Source organism: Hemitrygon akajei, chromosome 15 (genome assembly GCF_048418815.1).
Source record: "Hemitrygon akajei chromosome 15, sHemAka1.3, whole genome shotgun sequence".
Lineage (NCBI taxonomy): Eukaryota > Metazoa > Chordata > Chondrichthyes > Myliobatiformes > Dasyatidae > Hemitrygon > Hemitrygon akajei.
The window spans coordinates 40,867,284-40,882,798 of record NC_133138.1 but is presented as its reverse complement, the minus strand read 5'-3'; the positions used below and the strand labels follow the sequence as shown (position 1 = coordinate 40,882,798).

The following is a 15,515-nucleotide window of genomic DNA, read 5'->3' as shown; positions in this document are numbered from 1 at the left end:
TAAGTTTCACAGAATAGACCAAGGTAAAACATCTTTAGATAGAGTGCAGAGGAGATTTACCAGGATGCTGCCTAGACTATGTCTTACGAGGATATAACCTGTGGTATTCTTTGTCACAGATGGCCATACAGGCCAAATTATTGTGAATATTTAAGAAGGAGGTTGATAGATTTCATGATTAATCAGGATGTCAAAGGTTATAGGGAGAAGGCAGGAGGGTGGGGTTGAAGGGGATGATAATCAGCATGGTGGAGCAGACTTGATGGGCTGATTGGCCTAATTCTGCTCCTGTGTCTCACAAGATGGACAAACAACCATTGTGCAAATGACAATAAACTGGATAAATACAAAAACAAAAAGAAACAATAAATATCGAGAACATGAGATTTAAAACTCCTTGAAAGGGAATCTATAGGTTGTGGGAACAGTTTAGTGATGGGACAAGTGAAGTCATCTTTTCTGGTTCAAGAGCCTGATGGATAAGGGGTAATAACTGTTCCTGAACCTGGTGGTACGAGGCCTGAGGCTCCTGTATCTACCAGGCAGCAGTGAGAAGACAGCATGACCTGGGTGGTGGGCATCTCTGATGATGGATGCCGCTTTCTTGAAACAGCGCTCAGTGCAGATGTGCTCAATGGTTGGGAGGATGAAGGACTGGGCTGTCTCCACTACTTTTGTAGGATTTTCCCTTCAAGGGCATCGGTGTTTCCATACCAGGCTGTGATGCCCCAGTCAATATAGACAATAGGTGCAGGAGTAGGCCATTCGGCCCTTTGAGCCAGCACCGCCATTCACTGTGATCATGGCTGATCATCTACAATCAGTACCCCGTTCCTGCCCTCTCCCCATATCCCTTGACTCCGCTATCTTTAATATACTCTTGATCACACATCTATAGAACTTTTCAAAGTTTTAGATGAGGTGCCAAATCTTCGCAAACTTCTAAGAAAGTAGGGAAGGAGAGAGTAGTGTAAGAGTTTGTTGGGACCTTGCTGTGCATACTCTTAATGGGTTCTACCCCATTACAAATGTTCTCCCACTGATGTTGAAGGACAGAGATTTTGGCCTTGAAGTATGAGTTGCTTCCAAGTCTCCCGGGAGGTAGAGCTCTGTGTTTAAAGGGACTAAATTTCCTGGTTTGTGTCCTATCTGCCTCACAGTATCTGATCCAGTTTGGAGCGTTTGATTTTTTTTTGCAAACATAGTCACAGAATTTGTTTGACAGCCCATCAAGAGAGTGTGAAGATTCACTCACACCCGGAGGGGTCACTCCGAGGAGTACCCTGTTGCTTCGATGCCCCACCCACCCTCGGCACGAAGGCAGATTCCCTCTTCCCTCCTCACGCCCACCTCTTCCCTCATCCCTCCCTCACCCCCATCTCCCAACCTTCATCTCTCCCTCCCTCCCCCCACTCACACCTCCTCCCCTCCCCCTCCAACACACTGTCTCCCCTGAGGTGGGACCAGTACTGACCAATAGACCGTGGGTATACGGGGAGACACGCGGCTTTAAAGGGATGAGGGGTGTGGCTGCAGACCCCTCCCATCGCTGGGCGAATTCCTCGGCACTGGAGCGGAGAAACTCGCTGCGGGGAGAACGTCGTGGTTCCTTTCGGACGGTCCGGTAGGCGGGTGGACTATCACTCGTGGGTACACCCGAGTTTCTAACGTTATGAGATGTCTGCCCATGGCACAGACTACGCGCCGCGCTCCTGTCTGTGTTCATCCTGTCTCTCAATGGGACCCAGTTCAGTGTGCTGGGCTGGGGCGGCGCCAGGGGAAGGGTTTTGAACCACCTGTTGAAGTTATTCGGGATTCCCTCAGAAACGGTATACAGGGCCGCCAAATGAGAGCATATAGACATAGAAAAGATTGGAGTAGATAAATAGTGGTCGAAAACAAGCAGAGAAGGGAGATACTGAGCGAGATAAAAAAAAGTGGGGGGGAGAGTCAGACGGAACTCGGTGGAAGGAAGGTGGGAGGGACTGGTATAGTGAGGTAAAGATTTCAAGATTGTTTAATGTCATTTCCAGTACACAAGTTTTTTTAAGGAGAACGAAATAATTGTTACTCTGGATCCGATGCAGCATCAAATAAAAACACTAAAATAAAAAAAATACAACAAATATAAATACATAAAGTAGTGAGTATAAAATAGTGAGTACATGAGGTCATAAGAGGACTCTGACAGGAAATGATAAAGTAGTGGTGATTGGAGGTGTGGAGGGAGGGTGGGTTAGTGGTGGAGGTGTTGATCAGCTCACTGCTTGGGGAAAGTTGTATTTTCAGTCTAGTGGCCCTGGGGTGGATGTTAGGTAGCCCCCTCCCTAATGGGAGTGGGACAAACAGGCCATGAGCAGGGTGGGTGGTATTCTTTATGATGATAGTGGCCCTTTTCTGGTACCTTTCTGTTTAGCAGTACTGCACACATTGAGTGTATGTCGATAAAGTGACACTAGGAACAGGAGTGTCTGTACATAAAGTGACTGACAGGAAATTATAAAGTAGTGGTGGTTGGAGAGGTGGGTTAGTAGGTGGAGTTGTTGATCAGGCTTGCTGCCTGGGGAAAGTATTTGTTTTTTAGTCTTGTGGTGAACAGGGAATTGGAATTGGTTTATTATTGTGTACTGTTCCTTCAGATCAATTCATTACACAGTGCACTGAGATAGAACTAGGGGAAACAACAGAATGCAGAATGAAGTGTTGCAGTTACAGAGAAAGTGCAGTGCACGCAGACAGTAGATGTAAGGTCATAATGAGGATTGCGAGGACACAAAATGCTGGAGGAACAGGTCAGGCAGCATCTATGGAGGGGGGATAAACAGCTGGCGTTTTATTCCTCTCCAAAGATACTGCCTGATTTGCTGAGCTCCTCCAGCATTTTGTGTGTGTTGTCCCAGATTTCTAGCATCTGCAGAATCTTTCTTGTCTCTTAAGATTGTGAGGTCAAAAATCATACGAGGGAACCATTCCATCCTCCAGGTTCATTCTGCTACTGGATGTGCAGAGTCTGAGTCAGGTGGGGAAGCCCCCTCAAAAATCGAGAGGGTGGATCATTGTGCGTGCCAATGATGCTGAAGATGTTTTTAAAAAGTATATAAGTTTGAATTTAGAGATACAGCTTGGTTACAGGCCTTTTGGGCCCAATGAGCCCATGCTATCTAATTAGACCCATGTGACCAATTAACCACTAACCTGTACATTTTTAGAATCCGGAGCACCTGGAGAAAACCCTCACTGTTACGGGGAGAATATATGAACTCCTCCCAAACAGCGGTGGGAATTGAACCCAGGTTGCTAGTGCTGTAAAGCGTTGTGCCCACCATTATGCTACCATGCTGTTTCAGTATAAACCAATGGTTCCCAAGGGGCAATATCACCCCCTTTGGTGGAGGTGGGAGCTTTAACTGGGGACATGCCATCTTCTCATTAGTACCCTCAGGGAGGAGGTACAAGAGCCTGAAGACACACACTCAATGTTTCAAGAACAGCTTCTTCTCCTCCACCATCAGATTTCTGAATGGATAATGAACCCATGAACACTGCGTAATTTAATATATATGTCCTCCACCATCAACGCTGCCTTCAACTGCATCTCTTCCATTTCGTGCACGTCTGTGCTCACCCCATCCTCCGGCAGGGATAGGGTTCCTTTTCACCTACCACTCCACCAGCCTTTGGTACAGCACATAATTCTCTATAACTTCTGCCGTATCCAAGGGGATCCCACCACCAACTTATCCCCCCCCCCCCGACTTTCTGCTTTCCGCAGGGATCGCTCTCTACGCGAGCCACTTGTCCATTTGTACCTCCCCACTAATCTCCCACCTAGCACTTGTCCTTGCAAGCAGAACAAGTAATACACCTGCCCCTGCACCTCCTCCCTCACTACCCTCAGGGCCCCAAACAGTCCTTCCAGGTGAGGTGGCGCTTCCTCTGTGAGTCTGTTGGGGTCAGCTACTGTATGCAGTGCTCCAGTGTAGCCTCCTGTATATCGTTAACATTGATTGGGAGCCTGCCTCACCAAGCGCTATGCTTTGTCTGCCGGAAAAAGCGGGATCTCCCAGTGGCCACCGATTTTAATTCCACTTCCCATTCTCATTCCGACATGTCAATCCATGGCTGCCTCTAATGTTGTGACATGGCCGCACAGGTTGGAGAAGCACCACCTTGTATTCCATTTGGGTAGCCTCCAACCTGATGCTGTGAACATCGATTTCATGAACTTCTGGTAATGAATGCACTCCCCCTCCACTATTCCCCATTCCCTTCTCCCTCTCTCACTTTACCTTCTTACCTGCCATCACCTCCCTGTGGCATTCCTCCCCCTTTTCTTTCTGCCATGGCTTCCTGTCTTCTATCAGCTTCCCCCTTCTCCAGCCTTTTATCTCTTTCACCAATCAACCTCCCAGCTCTTTACTTCACCCCTCCCCCTCCCGGTTTTACCTTGTGTTCCTCCCTCCCTCCCCCATCACCCTCTAACTCTGACTCCCCACTTATTTTCCCCTCCAGTCCTGATGAAGGGTCTTGGCCTGAAACGTCGACTGTACTCTTCCTGGCTTACTGAGTTCCTCCATTTTGTGTGCGTTGCTTGGATTTCCAGCATCTGCAGATTTTCTCTTCTTTGTAACTTACAGCTTTTTACTTATTGCAACATACGACTGCTGCTGCAAAACAACAGGGGTCACGATGTACAAGGTAAAACAGTAACAGAATTCAGAATAAAGTGTTACAGTTGCAGAGAGAGCACAGAGCAGGTAGACAGTAACATACAAGTCATAATCAAGATAGATAAGGTCAAGAGGCCATTGTCTGAATAAAATTGAAGTATGAGGTTTGTCCTTTGCTTCTGGCTGGAAACAATACTGGCATTTGCATCAAGTGACGGAAGAGCTGCGCCCTGAACCTCCCCAACATGGTAATGGAGCTTTTGGCTTCAGAAACAATTGATTTTCTTTGACGTGTCGAGGTGTAAATGGAACCAGAGATAGGTGTTTCAGACTCTCTCAACAAAGCGGAGAGCATCATGGTGCTTCAAAGGAGCCCTAACAATTAGAAATAAAGATTAAAGACTAGCTTTATTAGTCACATGTATAGCTTCCATCATCAGGAACCCCACCTCCCAGCATATGCTCTCTTCTCACTGCTGCCATCAGAAAGAAGGTACAGGAGCCTCAAGACTGCATGAGGTTCAGGAAGTTATTACTCCTATGTCAGGATGCTGTTCAACAATAGCTCAGCATTTAACACCATCATTCCCAAATTCCTGATTGATAAGTTACAGAACCTGGGCCTCTGTACCTCCCTCTGCAATTGGATCCTCGACTTCCTAACTGGAAGACTACAATCTGTGTGGATTGATGATAATATTTCCTCCTTGCTGACAATCAACACTGGCACAGCTCAGGGGTGTGTGCTTAGCCCACTGCTCTACTGTCTCTATATCCACAACTGTGTGACTAGGCATAGCTCAAGTACCATCTGATGATACAACCATTGTTGGTAGAATCTCAGATGATGATGAGAGGGCGTACAGGAATGAGGTATACCAACCAGTGGAGTAGTGTCGCAGCAACAACCTTGCACTCAACACCAGTAAGACGAAAGAGCTGATTGTGGATTTCGGGAAGGTTAAGATGAAGGAACACATACCAATTCTCAGAGAGGGATCAGAAGTGGAGAGAGTGAGCAGTTTCAAGTTCCTGAGTGTCAAGATCTCTGAGGTCCTAACCTGGTCCCAACATATCGAGGCAGCTATATTTCATTAGGAGTTTGGTATATCAACAAAAACACTCAAAATCCTCTGTAGGTGTACGGTGGGGAGCATTCTGGTATGGGGGTGGGGAGATGGCTACTGCACAGGACTGAAAGAAGCTGCAGAGGGCACATTGACTCACCAAATTCCTCCTCCAGCACAAAAAAATTAGCAAAATGGGCCCCCAAATCCCAACCCCCCACAAAAAAAACGAACAAAAATGGGACACATCGACCCCTGAATCCCTCTTCCCTGCAAAAAAACCAAACAAAATTAGCATCTTGATCATCATGACTGTCCTCTCATGTTGTCTATTTATTGTGTAATAATTATTACTATTTTGCTTTTTTGTTTCTCTCTGTTTACTGTGAATGCACATAAAATGAATCTTGGGGTTTATATGGTGACATGCATGTACTTGTCTGTCCATGGCCTCCTCTACCGTCAAGATGAGGCCATACGCAGGCTGATGGAGCAATACCTTATCTCCCGCCTAGGTGGCCTCCTACTTGCCGGCATGAACATTCAACTCACAGACCTCCGTTGATACCCCTGCCCCCCCCTTACCCCATCCCTATCTATAACTTTAGTCTGGTTCTCTTTCTCTCTCTTCCCCCCACCCCCCCACTATAATCTCCCCCCAACCCTACCTTTCTTTCTCTTTTATTTCCCATAATTCTCCACCTTCCCCCTAGCCCATTTCCCTCCAGCCTATCACTTCCTAGCTCTCTACTTCATCCCTCTTCCCACTTCTAATCTCCCCTCGACCATCCCATGTTACTTCACTCCTGATGAAGGGTTTCGGCCCAAAACGTCGTCACTACCTCCTCCCATAGATGCTGTCTGGCCTGCTGAGTTCTGCCAGCATTTTGTGTTTTTATTTATTTCCAGCATCTACAGATTCACTCGTGTTACTTTGATAATAAACTTACTTTGAGCTTTGTAGATCAAAACATACAGTGAAATCTCTTGTTCGCATCAAATCATTTCAGCAAGGATTATTCCGGGGTGGGTAGCCTGTCAGTGTCACCATGCTTCCGACACCTGTATAACGTGCCCACAATTTACTTACCCTAATCTGTACGTCTTTGGAGTGTGGAAGGAAAGCAGAGTACCCAGATGAAACCCACGTAGAAACGGGGAGAATGTACAAACTCCACACAGACAGCAGTGGGAATCAAACCCTGATCTCCAGCTAGCACTGTAGTAACTAACCACTATGCTACTGTGTCACCTGCTGTGTTCAGCAAAAGTTGTTGCTGAACCACAAGGAGATATCAGGATATAAAGAACCAAGCAAATGGAAGCAGAAGTGTCAAACATTAAAACGCTTGGAAGTTCAGGGTTTAGGCTTTGACACTTAAAGGCACAGCCTTTAAAGTTGCAGAGGTTGCAGAGATCATGAGGAAAATCAGAGGGTGATTTAGAAGGGTGTAGAGTTATTTAATAGTTGCATGTTGAAGGTTCTGGAGAACTGTGGAGCAATTCAAAAACAAGGATGAGAGTTTTTGAACATGACATTCTGCAAATGCTGGAAATCTTGAGGAACACACACAACATGCTGGAGGATTAAAACTTTGATAAACTTCAATAGATGTGAGGTGGATAACCACAGCCTGGTATGGAAACACCAATACCTTTGAACAGAAAATCCTACAAAGAGTAGTGGACTTTGAACTTTGGGCTCAGCAGGTCAGGAAGCATCTATGGAGAGGAATAAAGAGTTGATGCTTCATACCTTCAATGTTGAAATTCTACATGTTAACTGTGCTAAATATGCTGCATTATTATTTTGCAGACGTGATGGCAAGCATCTTGTTGACCTCTGCTAATAAGCTGGCACTTGAGGCCTGGATGGCAGAAACGGGCATTGACCTTGTTCAGGTCAATGGCCAACGTAAGTTTGGCGGACCCCCTCCAGGTTAGTCGTGAGAACAATGTCCAGTTTGTGTACTAAGGAGATCAACTTTATTTGTCACATACACAGTGGAACATAGTGAAATGTGTCATTTGCGTCAATAGCCAACACAGTCTGAGGAGTAGCCCAGAAGTATCACTACGCTTCTGGCACCAACATAGCATATGCCCATAACTCACTAACTCTTTAGAGATGGTAGTGGGAATTGAAACCTGATCACGATTGCTGGCACAGTAAAGCATTATGCTTGCAGCTACTCTGCCCTACCACTCATGCTGTTTGGTGTCCAAGTGATGTTTCACTTTCCAATGTACTTCCTTTATTTCCAAATCTTTTGTGATGAAGATGCACGCAGACGGCTTCAGAGTTCAAAGTAAATTTATTACAAAGTACTCGTATGTCGTAGTGGAGCTACGTTTCCATCAAAGAAGGTGTAAAGAGGTCCTTCTTTGGGCAGGGTGTAACGCTGGCCTAGACCCCAGATATAGGAGCAGGTGGTGGATGGCCGTATGAGCAGCTGGTACATATCACAAGTCCTGGTTATGGGACCACTGATGCCAAGCCAACAATCTCAGAAGAAGATTGATAATGTCGGGGGGCATTATCATTATCTGTAGAATTATCATTTACCTGTAGACTTCCTTGAGTTTCTTCTTCACCTTGTCGCTAAGGAATGTCATGCCTTCTTCTAACCCACCTGATTTCTTTATCAAGTGTTGGCTTGTGCTTCTTGTACTCCATAAGCACCTCATTTGTTCCTACCTGGTAAAACGTGCAATGCATCTCCAAGGCATTTCTTATCCAAGGGCTCTATCGCATGAAAACCAAGGTTCCCTACACATTATCACTTCCTTTTATTCTGATGGCACAGACAAGTATTGCACTCTTAAAATTTCACTTTTGAAGGCCTCCCACTTGCCATGTACTCCTTGGCCAGAAAACAGCCTGTCCCAATCATGCTTACCTGATCCTTCCTGATATCATTAAAATGGCCCTTTCTCCAATTTAGAATCTCAACCTACAGACCAGACCTATATTTACTTTGAAACTAATGACATTGTGATCACTGGATGGAGAAGTTTTGGGCTGCGACCCTTCATCAGGACTGGAAAGAAAGGGGGCAGAAGCCAGAAATAAGTAGTGGGGAGGATGGGAAGGAGTACAAGATGGCAAGTGATAGGTGAGACCAGGTGAGGGGGAAGGTGAATGAAGTGAGACACTGGGAGGTGATAGGTGAGACCAGGTGAGGGGGAAGGTTGGTGGGTGGGAGAGGGTGGTGAAGTGAGACACTGGGAGGTGATAGGTGGAAGAGGTAAAGGGCTGAAGAAGAAGGAATCAGACAGGTGAGGAGAGTGAACGATGGGAGAAAGGGAAGGAAGAGCAGCACCAGAAGGAGATGATGGACAATTGAGGAGAAGAGAAGAGGACAGAGGACAACAGAATGGGGATTGGAAAAAGAGAGAAGGAGTGAGGGGAGAAAAATACCAGAAGTTGGAGGAATCGATGTTCATGCCATTGAGTTGGAGGCCACCCAGACAGAATATTTATTTATTTATTGAGATACATCACAGTATAGGCCCTTCTGGCCCTTCCAGCTGCACTGCATGGCAGTCCCCTAATTTAACCCTAGCCTGCTCACACAGGATAATTTACAATGACCAATTGACCTACTAACTGGTACCTCTCTGGTCTGTGGGAGGAAATTGGAGGAAACCCACGCAATCACGGTTAGAACGTACAAACTCATTACAGACAGCATTGGGAAGTTAAACCTGGTTTGCCTGTACTGTAAAGTGTTGTGCTAACCACTACACAACCATATTGGTTGATTTAAATTTAAATTTGTTGTTTAAATTTAGATTTAAATTCGATGAATGGAGATTCTTGTAACTAAAGGGTTTCAAAGCAAATATTCTGTGGAATATTTCAAGGTACTGTACTTTAACTGTGGCCCTTTAATTTCCTTTCCTCACACTGGGTTAAAAAAACTGATTAGCTTTGCTGATTCACAGCAGTCTTAAAGAAAAGTTAGACCATAAGGCCATAAGATATAGGAGCAGAAATAAGCCATTCATCCCATCGAGTCTGCTCTGCCATTCATGCGTGGGCTGATACAATTCTTCCAATCATCCCCGCACCCTTTGATGCCCTGGCTAATCGAGACCTATCTATCGCTGCCTTAATTACACCCAATGACTTGGCCTCCACAGCTGCTCGTGGCAACAAATTCCACAGATTTACCACCCTCTGACTAAAGTAATTTCTCTGCATCTCTGTTCTAAATGGACATCCTTCAACCTGAACTTGTGCCCTCTTGTCCTAGACTCCCCTACCATGGGAAATAACTTCGCCATATCTAATCTGTTCAGCCCTTTTAACATTTGGAATGCTTCTATGAGATCCCTTTTCATTCTCCTGAACTCCAGGGAATGCAGCCCAAGGGCTGTCAGACATTCCTTGTGTGGTAACCCTTTAATTCCTGGAATCATTCTCATGAATCTTCTCTGAACCCTCTCCAGTGTCAGTATATCCTTTCTAAAACTGCACATAATACTCCCAAGTGTGGTCTCACAGGTGCCTTATAGAGCCTCAACATCACATCAATGCTCTTATATTCTAGACCTCTAGAAATGAATGCCAACATTACATTTGCCTTCTTCACCAACAACTCAACCTGGAGGTTAACCTTTAAGGTATCCTGCACAAGGACTCCCAAGTCCCTTTGTATCTCTGCATTTTGAATTCTCTCTCCTGCCCGTTTATTTCTTCCACCTTTCATTTGCCACTTCTTTGCCCATTCCCCTAAACTATCTAAGTCTCTCTGCAGGCTCTGTTTCCTCAACACTACCCGCTCCTCCACCTATCTTTGTATTCTCGGCAAATTTAGCCACAAATCCATTAATCCCATAGTCCTGATCATTGACGTACATTGTAAAAAGCAGCGGTCCCAAACCGACCCTGTGGAACTCCACTGGTAATTGGCAGTCAGTCAGAATAGGATCAAATACCGGAATAGGATTCAATGTAAATTTATTTTCAAAGTACATATACGTCACCATATACAAACCTGAGGTTCATTTTCTTGCGAGCATTCACAGTAAATACAAGAAACACAATAGACTTAATGAAAGACTGTTCCCAGCTTGTCCTCTTTCCCTACCCCCACCTTATTATTCTGGTGTCTTTTCCCCCTGCTCTCTAGATGCTGCCTGACCCCCAGCATTTTGTGTGTGTTGCTGTGAATTTCCAGCAGCTGCAGAATCTCTTGTGTTTAAGAATGCTTCTTTTCTCCTCTGCTTCATTTTAAGTTTCACAGAATAGACCAAGGTGAAACGTCTTTAAGGAGAGTGCAGAGGAGACTTACCAGAATGCTGCTTAGACCATATCTTTTGAGGATATAATCTGTGGTACTCTTTATCACAGATGGTTGTAGAGGCCAAATTATTGGGTATATTTGAGATGGAGGTTGATAGGTTTGTGATTAAATAGGATGTCAAAGGTTATGGGGAGAAAGCAGAGAATGGGGTTGAAAAGGATACTAAGCTTAATGGAATGGTGGAACAGACGTAGTGGGCTGAATGGCCTAATCTGCTCCTAGGTTTATGTTCCACAGAATGGACAAACAACCATTGTGCAAATGACAACAAACTGTGCAAATACAAAAAGAAAAAAAAACAATATCAATAAATACTCCTTGAAGGGGAGTCCATATGTTGGAGGAAGAGTTTAATGATGGGATGAGTAAAGCTGAGTGAAGATATCCCCTCTAGTTTGAGAGCCTGATGGTTGAGCCTGACCATTCCTGCACCTGGTGATGTGGGTCCTGTAGCTCCTGCTCCTTCCCCCAATGGCAGTGGCGAGAAGAGAGCAGAAATGACCCGGGCAGTGGGTATCCCTGATGATGGATGCTGCTTTCCTGCAACATTGCTCCACGTGGATGTGCTCAGTGTTGGGGAGGATGATGGACTGGGCTGTCTCCACTACTTTTTGTGAGATTTTCCCTTCAAGATGAGATGTTTCTCCTCTAAACCTGCATTTGGCCTCAGGTTGATGATCCCCTGAACATTGATTTCTCTTAACTTCCAGTAATTTCTCCCCCCTCCACTTTTCTTTTTCCACTTGCCATTCTGGTTTCCCTCTTGCCTCTTCTCTTCTTCTCACCTGCCTATCTCCACCCTCTGGTTCCCCGCCTCTGCTTACTTCCATGGTCCACTGTCCTCTTCTATCAGATTCCTTCTTCAGCCACTTACTTCTTCCACCTATCCCCTCCCAGTGTCTAACCTCCCCCCGCTCATCCACCCACTTTGCCCCTTATGTGGTCTCACCTATCACCTGCCAGATTGTACTCCTTCCCCACTGTCCCCCTCTTTCATATTCTGGCATCTCCCCCCCCCCTTCCTTTCCAGCCCTGATGTAGGGTCTCCAGCCTGAGACATCAACTGTTTATTCCTCTCCATAGATCAGGGGTTCCCAACCTTTTTAATGCCATACACCAATACCATTAAGCAAAGGGTCTGTGGATATCAGGTTCAGAAGCCCTGGTATAGATGCTACCCGAGTTCCTCCAGCATTTCTCCCCTCCTCCCTGTCTTTTCCTGGCTTCTTCTCCCTTTCATCTTAGTCCTGATGAAAAGTTTTGGCCCAAAATGCTGACAGTTTATTTCCCTCCTAACCCGATAAGTTCCTCCAACATTTTCTGAATTTTCAAAGTGGAATTTATTATCAGAGTATATACACGTCACTGCATACAACCCTGAGATTATTTCTCCTGCGTGCATACTCAGCAAATCTATAAAATAGTAACTGTAAACAGGATCAGTGAAAGATCAAGTAGAGCATGGAAGACAACAAACTGCAAATGCAAATATAAATAAATAGCAAGGGCATGAAATAACAAGATAAGGAGTCAATAAAGTGAGATTATTGATTGTGGGAACATCTTAATAGATGAGTGTGGTTAACCTCTTGTGATCGTTGAGGCATAGTAAATGTTCTTGAACCTGTGCTGTGAGTCCTGAGGCTCTTGTGCCTTGTACCTCATGGTAGAAGCAAGAAAAGAACATGGCCTGGGTGGTGAGAATCTTTGATGCTGTTCTTTTACAACAGCATTTCATGTCTATGTGCACAATGGTTAGGGGGCTTGGCCAGTGATGTACTGGGCCAAATCCAAGTTCTCTATGTTGCTCAAGACTTCCGGCTTCTGCAGAACCTCTTGTGTTTCTTGCTTTTCCGAGTGATTTTGGCTGGAGCTGTTCTTTCGTTCTGCAGGTTGGACGGGACCCCCACCCCTGAGTGGCACTGAAGTGTTCATTGGAAAGTTACCCCAGGATCTGTACGAGGACACACTGATTCCGCTGTTTCAGTCTGCCGGCAAACTCTACGAGTTCCGCCTCATGATGACGTTCAGTGGGGAGAACCGTGGCTTTGCCTACGCCAAGTACGCCAACCGCTGCTATGCCCAGTGCGCCATCGCCATGTTCAACGGTTACCGGATTAGGGACGGCCGTCCCATCCTGGTGTGCTGGAGCACCGAGAAGGACCAGCTTTGCGTTGGAGGCATTCCGTTGTGCAGGAACAGGGAGGAGGTGCTGGGCGTGCTGAGGGAGCTGACCGAGGGAGTGTCGGATTTATCACTGCACCTGAGCACAGATCGGAAGAAGGAGATGACCAAGTTTGCCGTGGTCAAGTATGAGAGTCACCGGGCCGCAGCGTTGGCGAAGAAGAAACTGGTAGAAGGTACTGTTGGATCCTGATGTTTTAATCCAAGGTTCTTTTAGGAAAGAGGGACAAAACTTGTCACTTCACAATTATTTTACTAAGAGTTGATAGAACAAAGGTAATAGGAACAGAATGGTGATATCGGTGTGTGTGTGTGTGTGTGTGTGTGTGTGTGTGTGTGTGTGTGTGTGTGTGTGTGTGTGTGTGTGTGTGTGTGTGTGTGTGTGTGTGTGTGTGTGTGTGTGTGTGTGTGTGTGACACACACTGAGACACACACACATCGCGCCACACATCCACACACAGAGACACACAGTCCCTAACATAGAACAGCTATTTTTATACTACAGACAAGAAAAATCCCAATCAAATTTGCGGATGAGAGACAACCAATTAGAAAGTACATATTTCAATACTGCAGTATCAAGTTGACCAATGAGACAAATAATGTAGAACAAAGAAACTTGCCCCTCAACCATCAGGCCCTTGAATCGCTGTGGATAACTTCACTCACCTCAACACTGAACTGATTCCACAACCTACAGACTCACTGTCAAGGACTTTACAACTCATATCCTTGATGTTGATTACTTCAAGATCATTGCACCATACATGAATACCCATGAATACAGCCAAACAAAATGACATTATTCCAGGGCCAAGGTGCAAACCAGAATACCAGCAGTTATACACAGCACAGGCACATATAGCACGTAAGCCAGCAGTAAACATATAGGCAAACAAAAAAAAACACAAAACATATAATAATATAGGCTAAGTCCCTGAGTGTCATTGCTTGTAGATTGTTTGTGCATGTGATGTTGTTGGCACACCCTGAGACACCAGACCACCAGGCAAGGTTGTTTGATTCCAAACAGTTGGTTTATTGATTAGTACAAAATGCCTCTGGTGCTTCCTGCTCCCTCCTCTCTCTTCCCAGTTTCTCAACCATGATTCCCCTCTCCCTATCCCCTTCCCACTCTCAGTCCATAACAGAAACCCATATCAGAATCTGGTTTGTCATCACTCACATATATCATGGAATTTGTTTTTTTTTGTGTGTGGCAGCAAAACACTGCAATACATAAAGTTACTACAGTACTGTGCAAAAGTCTTAGGCACCCTATATATATATATATATATATATATATATATATATATATATATATATATATATATATGTGTGTGTGTGTGCCTAAGACTTTTGCACATTTACTGTATTTCTCATCTTTTGCATCTTGGTAGTTTGACTGTCTTTGTGTGTAGTTTTCATTGATTCGATTGTGTTTTTTATATCCACTCTTGAGTGCCTGCAAGAACATGAATCTCGGGTAGTATACGGTGATGTATATGTACTTTGACAATAAATTTACTTTCAGCTTTGAACTTATTCAGTGTGTGTTTTTTTTTCCCTTCCAGACTGTATTGAACTCTGGGGTCAACCCATTGAAGTTAATTGGGTGAAACCAGATAGAATGCACAAGCGTCTGCCCGACCCATCACCCAGCCTCTCGCTGCCCGTGTTGCCAGGGATGGCTGGTGAGCTTTGCTTGCCGCCAATGTGTTGTGCACCCAGCCCTTCCGCTTCCACAGTTAAGAGGGGTAGGTTGCCCCAGCAACCAGAGTCAGAGGAAAGCTCGGCTCCACTGAATGAGGGCTGTGGTCTCGTCAGCCTCCTAAACGCCTACTGCGCAAAGAAGCAGCTGGGGGTCCCAAAATATCATGTGCAGCCTCTGGGATTGGATGAGCATTGCTTCTTGGTTAAGGTCTTCTTGCCAGGTCTTGATGCCCATTTCAGTTGGACAGTGATGCTCACCCCAGGAGATCGGGCCTTGGCCCAGGATGTCCTTAGGGAAGAGGCTGCCCGCCAGGTCCTGATGTTCTTGGGTGAGTGATGTTACAACTTTATAAATTTCTGGTTAGGCCACATCTGGAGTATTACGTATAGTTCTGGTCACTCCATTATAGGAAGGATGTTGAGGCTTTGGAGAGGGTGCAGGAGAGGTTCATCAGGAAGCTGTCTGGCTTAGAGGGCACGTGCTGTAAGGAGAGGTTAGACAAACTTGGGTTGTTTTCTTTGGAGCAGTGGAGGCTGAGGGGAGATCTGATAGTTTATAAGATTATGAA

General features: G+C 45.4%; 1 protein-coding gene across 1 annotated transcript; it reads left to right on the top strand.

Annotated features, from left to right (window-relative positions):
- The first annotated feature begins 1,577 nt into the window (after window positions 1-1,577).
- LOC140739584 (dead end protein homolog 1-like) lies at window positions 1,578-13,487 on the top strand. The gene is made up of 3 exons (XM_073067981.1): window positions 1,578-1,624; window positions 7,554-7,676; window positions 12,942-13,487. The coding sequence occupies exons 2-3, from the start codon at window positions 7,559-7,561 to the stop codon at window positions 13,424-13,426; spliced, it is 603 nt and encodes a 200-aa protein (XP_072924082.1). The 5' UTR covers window positions 1,578-1,624; window positions 7,554-7,558; the 3' UTR covers window positions 13,427-13,487.
- Window positions 13,488-15,515: the final 2,028 nt, after the last annotated feature.

Excerpts from the sequence above, each read along its gene's own strand:
- LOC140739584 (XM_073067981.1), top strand. The coding sequence starts at position 7,559 with ATGGCAAGCATCTTGTTGACCTCTGCTAATAAGCTGGCACTTGAGGCC. Across the intron at positions 7,677-12,941 it reads GTTTGGCGGACCCCCTCCAG|GTTGGACGGGACCCCCACCC; the intron begins GTTAGTCGTGAG and ends TTCGTTCTGCAG.